At 44.3% G+C, this 10,963-nt stretch overlaps 1 protein-coding gene and 2 non-coding genes across 7 annotated transcripts in view; 1 reads left to right on the top strand and 2 right to left on the bottom strand.

The window, feature by feature from the left end:
- The window catches only part of SLC28A2 (solute carrier family 28 member 2), an 84,875-nt gene extending 74,156 nt beyond the window's left edge, over positions 1-10,719 (bottom strand). The window contains exons 1-2 of one of the 5 annotated variants that reach the window (XR_009007686.1): positions 10,123-10,719; positions 2,767-2,839 (exon numbers count right to left, since the gene is read on the bottom strand). Coding sequence is in view for 2 of the 5 variants with exons in the window: in XM_057543980.1 (XP_057399963.1) it covers positions 2,767-2,839; positions 10,123-10,130 (81 nt within the window). In the remaining 3 variants the exon portion in view is untranslated. Of the gene's footprint in view, positions 1-2,766; positions 2,840-10,122 lie in introns of those variants that run through there. The other 4 variants (XM_057543980.1, XM_007169688.2, XM_057543979.1 and 1 more) reach the window with 4 other exon arrangements.
- Positions 10,142-10,213, bottom strand: TRNAH-GUG (transfer RNA histidin (anticodon GUG)). The gene has a single exon. It is a non-coding gene; the product is annotated as a tRNA-His (tRNA).
- Positions 10,720-10,891: 172 nt separating the features above from the next.
- TRNAH-GUG (transfer RNA histidin (anticodon GUG)) lies at positions 10,892-10,963 on the top strand. The gene has a single exon. It is a non-coding gene; the product is annotated as a tRNA-His (tRNA).

The raw sequence follows: 10,963 nt of genomic DNA on the forward strand, positions 1-10,963 counted from the left end.
TTTGTATGGAAATATGTTAATATAAATGTTTCAGACATTACATGAAATTTCTAAAAATCTTATATGTTCTGGTATAATGTTATAAGTCATAATCCTAGTTATTACTTTAAAATGTGTATCTCAGAAATAACTAATTTTCCTGTCAACTGCATTATTATGAACTTTCATCAAATCTTTAACCGTGGTCATTTTTAAGTCTTCTGTCATTTACAGACAGTTCTGGGTGTACTCTGATGCTTTTGCAAATATGTTCCTATAAAAGGGTTTCATCTTCAATAAATTCATGGAAAAGACTCTTGACAAGTACAGGTTTCTGGTAACTGACTGTACTGCTGAAATGAACGAATAAGCATTTTCAGAACTCTAATGAAAAACTGATGAACTCATAAAAGTGCTAACAAAATATCAAGATGAAAAAAAAATTAATTACATGGGACTGAGTGAACTGATGAGGATGAGTATAATTTTTGTGACTTTCTGTTTGAATTTTAAAAAAAATCACACAAGGACTCAGAGGCAAAGAATATACAAATCAATTTTCACTGCAAAGTAAAGGAGCTGTTACAGTGGAGGATTACTGGACTGAATGTCAATATTATGACATAGTATGAGTGTGTTTCATGTTAGGTAATTGCAATCATTGTTGCTTTTGTTGTGGTCATCCATGTACAATGCCTGGTGTCAGTCTATTTATCTCTTGTAAAAATAAAATACAGTGTGTGTGTGAGAAAAAAAAAAAAGTGATGTTAAAAAAAAAAAAAAAAAAGATACTCTGTTGTCTAGTGGCTGAGCATTCATTGCCTTGCTGGTTTCCAGGAAAGCAGGCCCCTAAATCACTCAGCACAGACCCAACAATTTTTTTTTTAGGGCCCATTAAAAATTGCTGGGGTTTCCGCTGCCAAAATAGCCATTCATATATATCTGAATAACTTATGAATACAATTTATATATAAATAAAGCATTCCAACAATTTTCTTTTCAAGAGTCATGAAATCTGTACTACGGCCTTCTGAGACCCAAGCAAATTAAAGATGATAGGATTGTTAGGGAACCATTGGCTGAAACTGCCCACCCTGGCCAGGCACAACAATAACAGATTTGCTTAAGTCTCCCACCTCAGGACGCTTCAAAAGAACACACAACCCGTGAAGGGTCCAAAAGCAACCCAGGGAAAACCCACGAGGGGTCAAGAAGGGGAGGAGACACCAGTCCATAATACGTCTCACCAACCTCCCAGAAACCCTCACGATGAAAACCATCGTGACTGAGAGATGCGCGCACCACCAGGAAGGGCCCTGACTGGACCAAATGAAGGCACAAGCAAGATGATTGGCCAGAAACGACCTGGAAAGCTAACCCCACCACCATAAAACCTGAGACTGCAAGCCACAAGGCAGAGCAGTTCTCCTGGGTTCCCTTACCCTGCTGCTCTCCACTTGAGTGCCCCTTTTCAATAAAATCTTTTGCTTTGTCAGTACATGTGTCTCCTCGGACAATTCATTTCCGAGTGTTGGACAAGAGCCCACTCTTGGGCCCTTGAAGGGGTCCCATCCAGTGACAGGATGACACTAGCAATATATACAAGGACAGAGATTTGTAAAATTCAGTGGTAAGAAGGAAAACAATTTTATTCTGGACAACCTTTTAGTTAAATCATTGAGGTGAAGAACGAATATAAAGAACCTTCTTCTCTGGACCAGCCTTTGTTAAAGAATCAGAAACCCCTACTCCTTTTGGGGCATGTGGTTGTGAGCTGTTGAAGCAACCTGTTAAAGGTAGAGCCAGCTTCAGTTTCCTGAGATTAAACCAGGCTGAAACTAGGTTTACAGACAGCACAAAAGTCAGGTGCAGGGCCTCTTGTCTCTGTTGTGGAGCTATGCCTTGGGGAATTATGCCTTGGGTCAGTTATTACCTGTCTCCTATAACTACTTTGTTTAGGGTAATATTATTTATAGAACCTTGATTAGATAAAGATTAAGAGAATTATAAAATATTTAGGTATTCATCCAGCCCAACTCGTTCATTTTACAGATGGGGAAACTGAGGAAGACAGTCTCTTCAAGGCTATTAGGACTTATACTAACACTCTCCTCAAAGTTTTTCCAGTGTCTGCCGAGTTCTAAAGCCACTTTCACATTCTGGGTTTTTGTTATGGCAGCGCCCCACCTCTGGTAACAAAATCTGTATTCATTATCGATCACAGTGTAACAATTACCCGAAAATTTAGCAGCTTAAAATGACAGGGCTTCCCTGGTGGCGCAGTGGTTGAGAATTTGCCTGCTAATGCAGGGGACACAGGTTTGAGCCCTGGTCTGGGAAGATCCCACATGCCGCGGAGCAACTAGGCCAATGAGCCACAACTACTGAGCCTGAGCGTCTGGAGCCTGTGCTCCGCAACAAGAGAGGCCACGATAGTGAGAGGCCTGCACACCACGATGAAGAGTGGCCCGCGCTTGCCGCAACTAGAGAAAGCCCTCACAGAAACGAAGACCCAACACAGCCAAAAAATAAATAAATTAAAAAAAAAATGATAAACATTGGTTATCTCACAGTTTCTTAACTCAGGAATTTGGAAATGACTTAGATGAGTGGTTTGGTTCAGTGTTTCTCAAGAAATTGCAGTCAAGATGTCAGCCAGGGCTGCAGTCATCTGAAGGTCTGGCTGAGGCTGGAGGATCTGCTTTCAAGGTGGCTCACTCACATGGCTACTGGCCAAAAATCTCATTTCTTTGATGCCTGTTGTGGCAGAAGGCCTCAGTTCCTCACCTCATGGGTCTCTCCATGGGACTGCTTGAGTGTCCTCTTGACATGGCGGCTGGCTTCCTTCAGAGCTAGTGATCTGAGAGAGAGCAAAAAGGAAGCGACATGCACTTTATGACCTCATCTAGGAAGTGAAACACCATCACTTCTACTTCATTCTATTCATTTGAAGGAGTCACTAAGTCCAGCCCTCAGTCCAGGGAGGGAAATACAGCTCTACCTCTGGAAGAGAGGAGTATCAAAGAATTTGTGAACATATTTTAAAACCACCACAAGTTCTCTCAGAGCATTTGATCTAAAGAGAATTAAGTGGAAAAGGAGTTCTTAGTAGCTTTGATGATATGGTAAGAAAGGAATTCATCTAGACTCAGTCTGAGGCTACTGAACCAAAGAGTAGTCATGACACAGAAGTAGTTTGACTCTGAAATTTATGAGGAAAAGTAAGGGTCAAGTCAGTTTGTTGCAACCTGTGCATGTGTCTCTCCCTCTTAAAGTTACATTTGAATTTGCATATCCACATCTCAATACTAACAATATAGTATATATACATAAGGGTAACACGGATACATCTATTTTCATACTATTTGACTACTGTGATTCTAGAAAATATTCTACTCTTGATATTAGACCTTCTCTCAAGCTTCACATTCATTCCCTTCATCCAACATGTCCATCCCCTCTACCTCTGAGCTCAAGAGGAAACACCTACGGGTGTGATGTGAGGGAAGAGCCTCTCCCCCTAGATTAGTCCCCAAGCCCCAACCTCAACCACCAGACCAGGGGGCTGAAATCCTCTTCTATCTCTCCTTTGAATTAAGACTTTTGTCAATAATTACCCATTTACACCTCACCTTTCTAAAAGGAAGATGCGATTATGTCCCACTTCTGCTTAAAACTGGAGACTTAAATGGTCCCACAATGCTTATAAGAGAGCCTCTGTGCATAGAACTATATCCAGTCTCCTGGGATAAACCATAACAGAAAAGAATATTTTTTAAAAAGCAAGTCTCTAGGGCTTCCCTGGTGGCGCAGTGGTTGAGAATCCGCCTGCCAATGCAGAGGACACGGGTTCGAGCCCTGGTCTGGGAAGATCCCACATGCCGCAGAGCGGCTGGGCCCGTGAGCCACAATTACTGAGCCTGCGCATCTGGAACCTGTGCTCCACAACAAGAGAGGCCGCAATAGTGAGAGGCCTGCGCACCGCGATGAAGAGTGGCCCCCGCTTGCCACAACTAGAGAAAGCCCTCGCACAGAAACGAAGACCCAACACAGCCATAAATAAATAAAAATTAAAAAAAAAAAAAAAGAAAAACATGCCTTTAAAAAAAAAAAAAAAAGCAAGTCTCTATGTGTGTAACTGAGTCACTCTGCTGGACAGCAGAGACTGCCACAACGTTGTAAATCAACTATGCTTCAATTAAAAAAAAAAGCCTCTGTGAATTCCTGACATTCTATCATAGCTGCACTATTTTGGAGAACAAGCCTATAACTTTCAAGGGATCCCCAAAGCAATAAGTTATCACAAAATGTCAAGATCCACCAGCCTCCAGGATAAAGTCCTGTCTCAATAAGGGGCAAGAGATTCATCAATTTGGCTCCACCCTTGCTCTCTATTAAGAAAAAAAAAATGTTGCCTGCCGTTCCAGTTCTACAAGGATCAGGCCATCAGCCACTGCAGTTGCCCACTGACACTGTGCCCTTAGGGGAATTCAGGATGAAGAAACAAAGGAAACATTCTATGCTTTGGGTACAATGGCCTTTAGATAGTTAAGATGCATATCTAAGAAAAGTTTTCAAATGAATTCAGATGCTTGCATTTTCCCAGACACAGAAAAGCACTAAAATCGCTAACTTGAGATACCTGTTTGTTGTAATTAGCAGTAATCTTTTGATGCTTGACTACCGTTTTCCCAGCAAAAAAGCTTATATATATCCTGGCTCCTCCCTTACCTCTTTGGAGCAGTTCCTCAGAGCTATCTGAAAGGCTGTTTCCTGGGCTATAGTCCTCAGTAAGTTCCTCAGATAAAACTTAACTCACAACTTACATTGTGTGTTTTTCTCTCAGTCCACATCTGCACCCACTCTCCCCTCCATATCTTACGTCACAGCTTTATCTTTCCCTATGCTGTTTGTTCACACTTCCTGGCCTTTGTTTCTGCCTTTCTCTCTGCCTAGAATACCCTTTCACCTTCTCTGACAGGAAAACTACTCTGCATGCCTTGGAACCCAGCTCAAATGTCATATCCTGGAGGAATGAATGATTTAAGTTCCAATATACTTTGTATGTATATAGCTGTAATTACTTCTTCACTCATCTGATTAACCCTGCACTGACATGATCTCTGAGTAAGAATGTTTTATTTGAATTTGTAACATGATCTCTGAGTAAGAATGTTTTATTCTAATTTGTATCTCCAAGGCCTAGCACAGATCATACTAGGGACTACTATTTGTTAGGTGGGTGGATAGGGGTTAGCCTGGACCATTGCCTGACAGAACAGGGACCCTTCTCCCTCTGAGCATTTCTCTGCAGACCCACTACAAACTGAGGACCATCTCTTCTCAGTCTGATGCTTTGCTCTCTGGGCTCTGTAGTGAGCTTTGTACTTTTAGATTTCACTGACCAGTAAAATTTCAAAAGTAATTTTGGAGACCAAAATAGGATTGCCAATTTTTAATTTTTCCAAATTTAAAGACTTTAAAAAAATTATCACCTACTTTTTAAAAAGTCACTGTAACACCTCAAAAGTAGGAAGACCATAACTTAGCCTAGAGAACAGTTCTTTGAATTAAACACGTTTAGCCTTTTGAAAAGCCTACCACATCAACCTTATTTTTTCTCATTCCATGATGAAAAATTCATCCCTGTTTATGAGCTCTAGAATAACGTTTGGAAACCACTGATTTTGACCTTTGCTTCTGAGACATGGCTCCTGCAATCTTCTTGACTCAAGAATGAGTTTTAGGCCTCATGACAGGAATAGTCCTGTAGGATCTTCCCATGGCTTTTTTGTGTGTGGGTGTAGACAGAAGTACCTGGGAACAAGAGACCAACTAATGTATATTGAGCACCTCTATGCTAGTCACTTGGCACGTATATGAGGTGCACATCTCAGTTGACAAACTCAAGAATGCAAAAAAAATGCAATTTTACTTCTTTGCTTACCAAATTTATTATCTATCCAAGTATGTTCAACCTAGTGACAGAAATAAAATGTTAATTCAGGGTCCCCTCCTCCCTTTCTTTCCCTAGGGGTTGCATCTCTGATCCAGGGGACTGATTTAGGGCGTCAATGGGGCTGGATTAAACCTCCCAAGGTCTTAAGCACTGAAAAAATTATGTTGCCTCATATGTAACTGGAAGTTTTTTAAATAATTATTTTATAGTTTATTTTTTCCCAACAAAGTTCTGGTGGTTTTTATTCGTCCTGAAATTGATCACTTCACTGCTTTTTATTCTTTCAAAAAATTTTCTTACTTTCTGGGTGGATGTTTTGTTTTCCTTGTGTCCTTGGCAAGTTCTTGACCTACCTATAGGGTCATCTGGTCCTGCTCACTGGCCCTCAGCATCCACCTGCTTGTACTGGATTATATTGCAGGTCCACGCAGGTCGCCACGGAGTCCTCCTCACGCTGTCCACACAAGACTGCCTCACATCTGAAGGCTCTTTATGACACATGTGGGCCACTCTGGGTTAGAGTTTATCTTTTTAGTGTAAAACTTCCATCCCTATTAAAAGGCAACACTTACTATTATCAGTCATCTTACTTTGTACAGACAAAGGAGCTGAGGGGTTACATGGGTGGATAATAGGCAGGGAACAGGAGGACACTATATCACGTTATTTTCCATTGGCACACATTCTTTTGTTTATTTTTTATTTAACATTCCTTTCTGATTCCTGCACTAGACTATAGGTCTATGAGAACAACCCATCTGTCTTATTCATTACTATAACCCCAGAACCTAGAACAGTGCCTAGCACATAGTAGGCTGTTAGTAAATACTGTTGATCAAATGAACGAGAATGAATGAGATAAGGACAACACAAAGAGGTAGAAGGGGATCAGAATGAGGGTGCCGGAAGTGCTGAAAATAAACTTCAATTATTTTACAATTCTGGAAGTTTATGTTAGCTCTTCCTTGGAGAGTTTCCTTCCATTGCATCAAGAGATGTCTCTTCTACAGCATTCGTTGTATTGTTTTCTGACTGTTGCCTGTGGACTAGCATTTTCTTTCAGCTGGAAAATAAACTATTTTGGGCAAGAAGGATCATATACAGCTTTGCAGCTCCCCATGAGGTACAGCACTTTAAGAGCTAAAATATGCTAGTTTACTGAATGAATGAATGACTGGAACTTGAGTCCTAAATATCCAGAGAATCCCTGAGGAATGGGCTCAGTGTTATAGGGGCTAAACCCAAAGTGGTATCTTCTAGGCTAAGTTTTATCCAGCCTCAGCATTCTACAGCCACTTCCTGGGGTGCAGTACCTCCTAGTGGAAGTCCAGGGCTGCTTCCTCCTTCCTAGATGCTCCCAAACATGGGCCCTCGGTGACTCCCTCCCAGAACTCCATCTTCTCCTCCTCAAAACTTCAATGGGACTTCCCTGGTGGCACAGTGGTTAAGAATCCGCCCGCCAGTGCAGGGGACACGGGTTCGAGCCCTGGTCCGGGAAGATCTCACATGCCGCGGAGCAACTAAGCTCATGCGCCACAACTACTGAGCCTGCGCTCTAGAGCCTGTGAGTCACAACTACTGAAGCCTGCACGCCTAGAGCCCGTGCTCCGCAACAAGAGAAGCCACCGCAATGAGAAGCCCATGCACTGCAACGAAGAGTAGCCCCCGCTCACTGCAACTAGAGGAAGCCCGCGTGCAGCAACGAAGACCCAGCCAAGAATAAAAATAAATTAAAAAAAAAAAACCCTCAATGTCACCCTCATCAATGAAGCCCAGTAGACGATGAGGCCCAGCAGACTCAGGCAGGTCCTTTCTAGTAACCCCAAGTACTCACAAGGTAAATAATGAAGGGCTGCATCAGAGCCAGGTAGTCCTCTAGAGCAGACCAGCACCTCAAACTTTAAGGTGCAAATGAATAATCTGGAGAGAATCTTGTTAAAATGAAGGTTCTGAGGCAGTAGTTCTGGGTTGTGGACCAAGATTCTGAATCTGAACTAGCTTCCGGTGACACCAAAGGATGCTGGTCCAGTCTGTACTGCACCCCTGTGGTGACTGGCAGTTACAGCAGTAGCAGCTCCCAGATGTACCAAGTCTGACCAGCAAGCCATGGGGTTGATCATTTACGTAAACACTCTGAAGCTTATGAAGTACATTTCTCCCCTTCAAGGTTTGTCCCTTGAAGGTTTGCCTGCCTCTTTCCTGGTGCTGAGACCCTAGAGAAAAGCTTCGACCTCCAGTTGGAAGGGGTACGGGAAAGGACACATTCCCAGAATCAGAAACTGCAAAACGCGGTTTAAATCAAGAGGTCAAGGGGAGGGAACTGACTGACTGCTCAGAGGGTGTCCCAGAGCAGCCAGAGTCTCTAGCTCTCAGCTTTGCCAGCCTGGAAACTCCATTTTGTCAGTACACCCAGAGATAAGCAGACTCAAGGGAAATGAATCATACCAGCCAGACCCTTAAAAGTCTAAACCAAATGCCAACAGTAAGAAGAACAAACGCCAACTAATCAGAAACTTGTTCAGAGCAATACTTTCCCTGCAGGAATGTCTACGTGGGCTGGCAAATCATTATCAAAAATCTGTTTGGGGGCCTGAAATCAGAGCAAGGGGAATCGAGTGAGCGACCTCAGAAGAGGATATTATGACATTTTGATAGCTGGATGCACCCATCTCCATGGGTAATTGCATACCTGCCAAGAAGGTCAGCAGTCAGAAGTTAGGAGAGCACCTTCCCCTTCTGTTACTCTTCCTGCAACTGGGAACTTTCTGTTCAGATTTCTTTAGTGCATTCCTGCCTTCAAATACACTTCAGTTGCCTTGGATGGATGTGAATGGCTAGAGTGGGTTACCTCCATTGATGTATGTTTGTAGTTTTCATTTTCTTGGTTGACTGTTTTTACTCAAAATACTCTCAGGAAGTGACTGCCCCAGAATTTCTCCCCAGATTCTGAGAGCAGCTCATTGCCCAGCACTGAAGCACCAGCAGGAGAGGAATGGGGGTTGGAGGGAGGGCCTTCAGAGAAAAAGCTGGATCCTTTCCTTGCTTCGTACCCTGACATCTTATTCTAGGCTGCAGATTTAAAAAACCTTCAGTACAGTTATTTGGTAAGTGGTCAGAGGAACAGAAGTTGTCACATTTCTGTTGGCTGGTTCTTTTTTTGCTGGTGATGTTGATTTTCTATACGTATAACACTTAAATCAGTGTCCAAAGTCTGGCAAGTTCTCAGGCTCACCTTCCCTCATTCTATTCTCTCGTGGTCTGAGCTGTCCTGTTGTGTGGCTTTAAAGTCATCAAACTTACGGAAGTGGGAGTGGGGAGACCCGGAAAATTACAGCCCTCCACAGTTTCTTGCTTTTACAGGCTGTTCAGTAAGCCTTTGTTGACAGACTGTCAGTAAACGGAGCACAACCCCACTGCAATCCATCTCTCCCAGGAATGCTTCCTGACTTGCTCTGCCACCCCCAGGTTCCCTGGGAGAAGCTGGAGAGGCTCACTGCTCACTGAGTCCTATCTCATTCCTTCCTTGACAGTGACACAGCCGCTGCCAGCCACCTGAGAGCCAAATCCAAAACATATTTCCATTTTCGCCTAATGCCTAAATGACAGACCTAAATTTGTTGAGTCTGGATTTTTTAAGTGCTCATAAAACAAAGTAACAAATAAAATCTGCTTTAAACCTGAGGCAGATTAGGAAAAATCCTCAACGAGAATATCCCTCTCACCCAGGAGGCTGTGGAGATGGAGGCCACAAAGTCCTCTTTCGCACCCTCATAGTGGCTACGGGAACCAGCACCTCCAGAGCAGTCAGATTTTTCACTCGTCACACTGTATTGTCTACTCTGCACTCTTCTAACGCTTAATAAATGTTTGCACAGTATTCCTATAATCCCTGCACTCCAAAGTATTGAAGTTTTAGCGAGTGTGAAGGCTTTTTAGAAAACCCAATAGATGACTTCACCATTGACAGGGGCCAAATGAGGAAAGATAATGAGTACAACACGGAATAACCCCCCCCCCAGATTAAACAATCATATAGGAAGGAAGATGACAATTGGCTGATTCACTGAAGTCCCCGCGTTCACCCTTTGCCCCGTTATAATTTCGGCCCTGACCTAACGTCAAGCAACAGCTGGGGCCTAACCGCCGAAGAATGTGGCTTCCAGAATCTAAAAAGAAGCCCCTACCGTGCCATTGTTCCCACAATGCCGTGACTCGGATTCGAACCGAGGTTGCTGCGGCCACAACGCAGAGTACTAACCACTATACGATCACGGCGAGCTACTGGGACGCCACGAGGGGCGCGTCATTGAGTGTCGTCCTCGTCTAGGTGGCTGCCGCTCTCGCCTTCCCAAGCCGCTCACTGTCGACCAGGCCCCTCTGGCCCTGGCGCCCAGCCCGAAGTGGAGTAGGGGCGCCGTGGACTCCCGGCCGAGGTCTCTGCTGGTCGTCCGCACGGCCCGTGAAAGAGAGGACATGAAAGTCCTCTGCAAACTAAAGGACTCCTAGGAGGCCAGGCCTACGACCGGGACTCTCCCGCAGCCTGTACGAATGTGAGGCCCGGGGGTCGTCCGAATGGCGGTGCTGCGTCCCTCTCACACCCACCGTGTCCTGGCGCTCACGCTATCTGAATGGGCTCTTGCTAGGAATGGGGCCGTCTCTTAAATCCCACAAGAAGTAAAATCAGTTCGGACCCAGCCGCACAACTTCCTTCGAGATGCGGAGTAAGGGGAACGCGCAGAACACCCGCACCTCGGTAATGAAGCGGTGGGATCTCGCGGGCGGGCGAGGGCGGACGGATATCTAGAAAGCAAGTGTGCAGTGCGCCTGCGTTCCCTCAGGGAGAGGCGAGGTTAGAGATGGGCGGAAACCAGCAGTGACACGGCAAAGGGGCGGGGCCTTAAACAGAGAAGAGCTTCGGCGAGAAAGAAAAAACTCATGGGTCCCTAGTAGCTCGCCGTGATCGTATAGTGGTTAGTACTCTGCGTTGTGGCCGCAGCAACCTCGGTTCGAATCCGAGTCACGGCA

Source organism: Balaenoptera acutorostrata, chromosome 3 (assembly GCF_949987535.1).
Source record: "Balaenoptera acutorostrata chromosome 3, mBalAcu1.1, whole genome shotgun sequence".
In the NCBI taxonomy this organism is placed as follows: Eukaryota; Metazoa; Chordata; class Mammalia; order Artiodactyla; family Balaenopteridae; genus Balaenoptera; species Balaenoptera acutorostrata.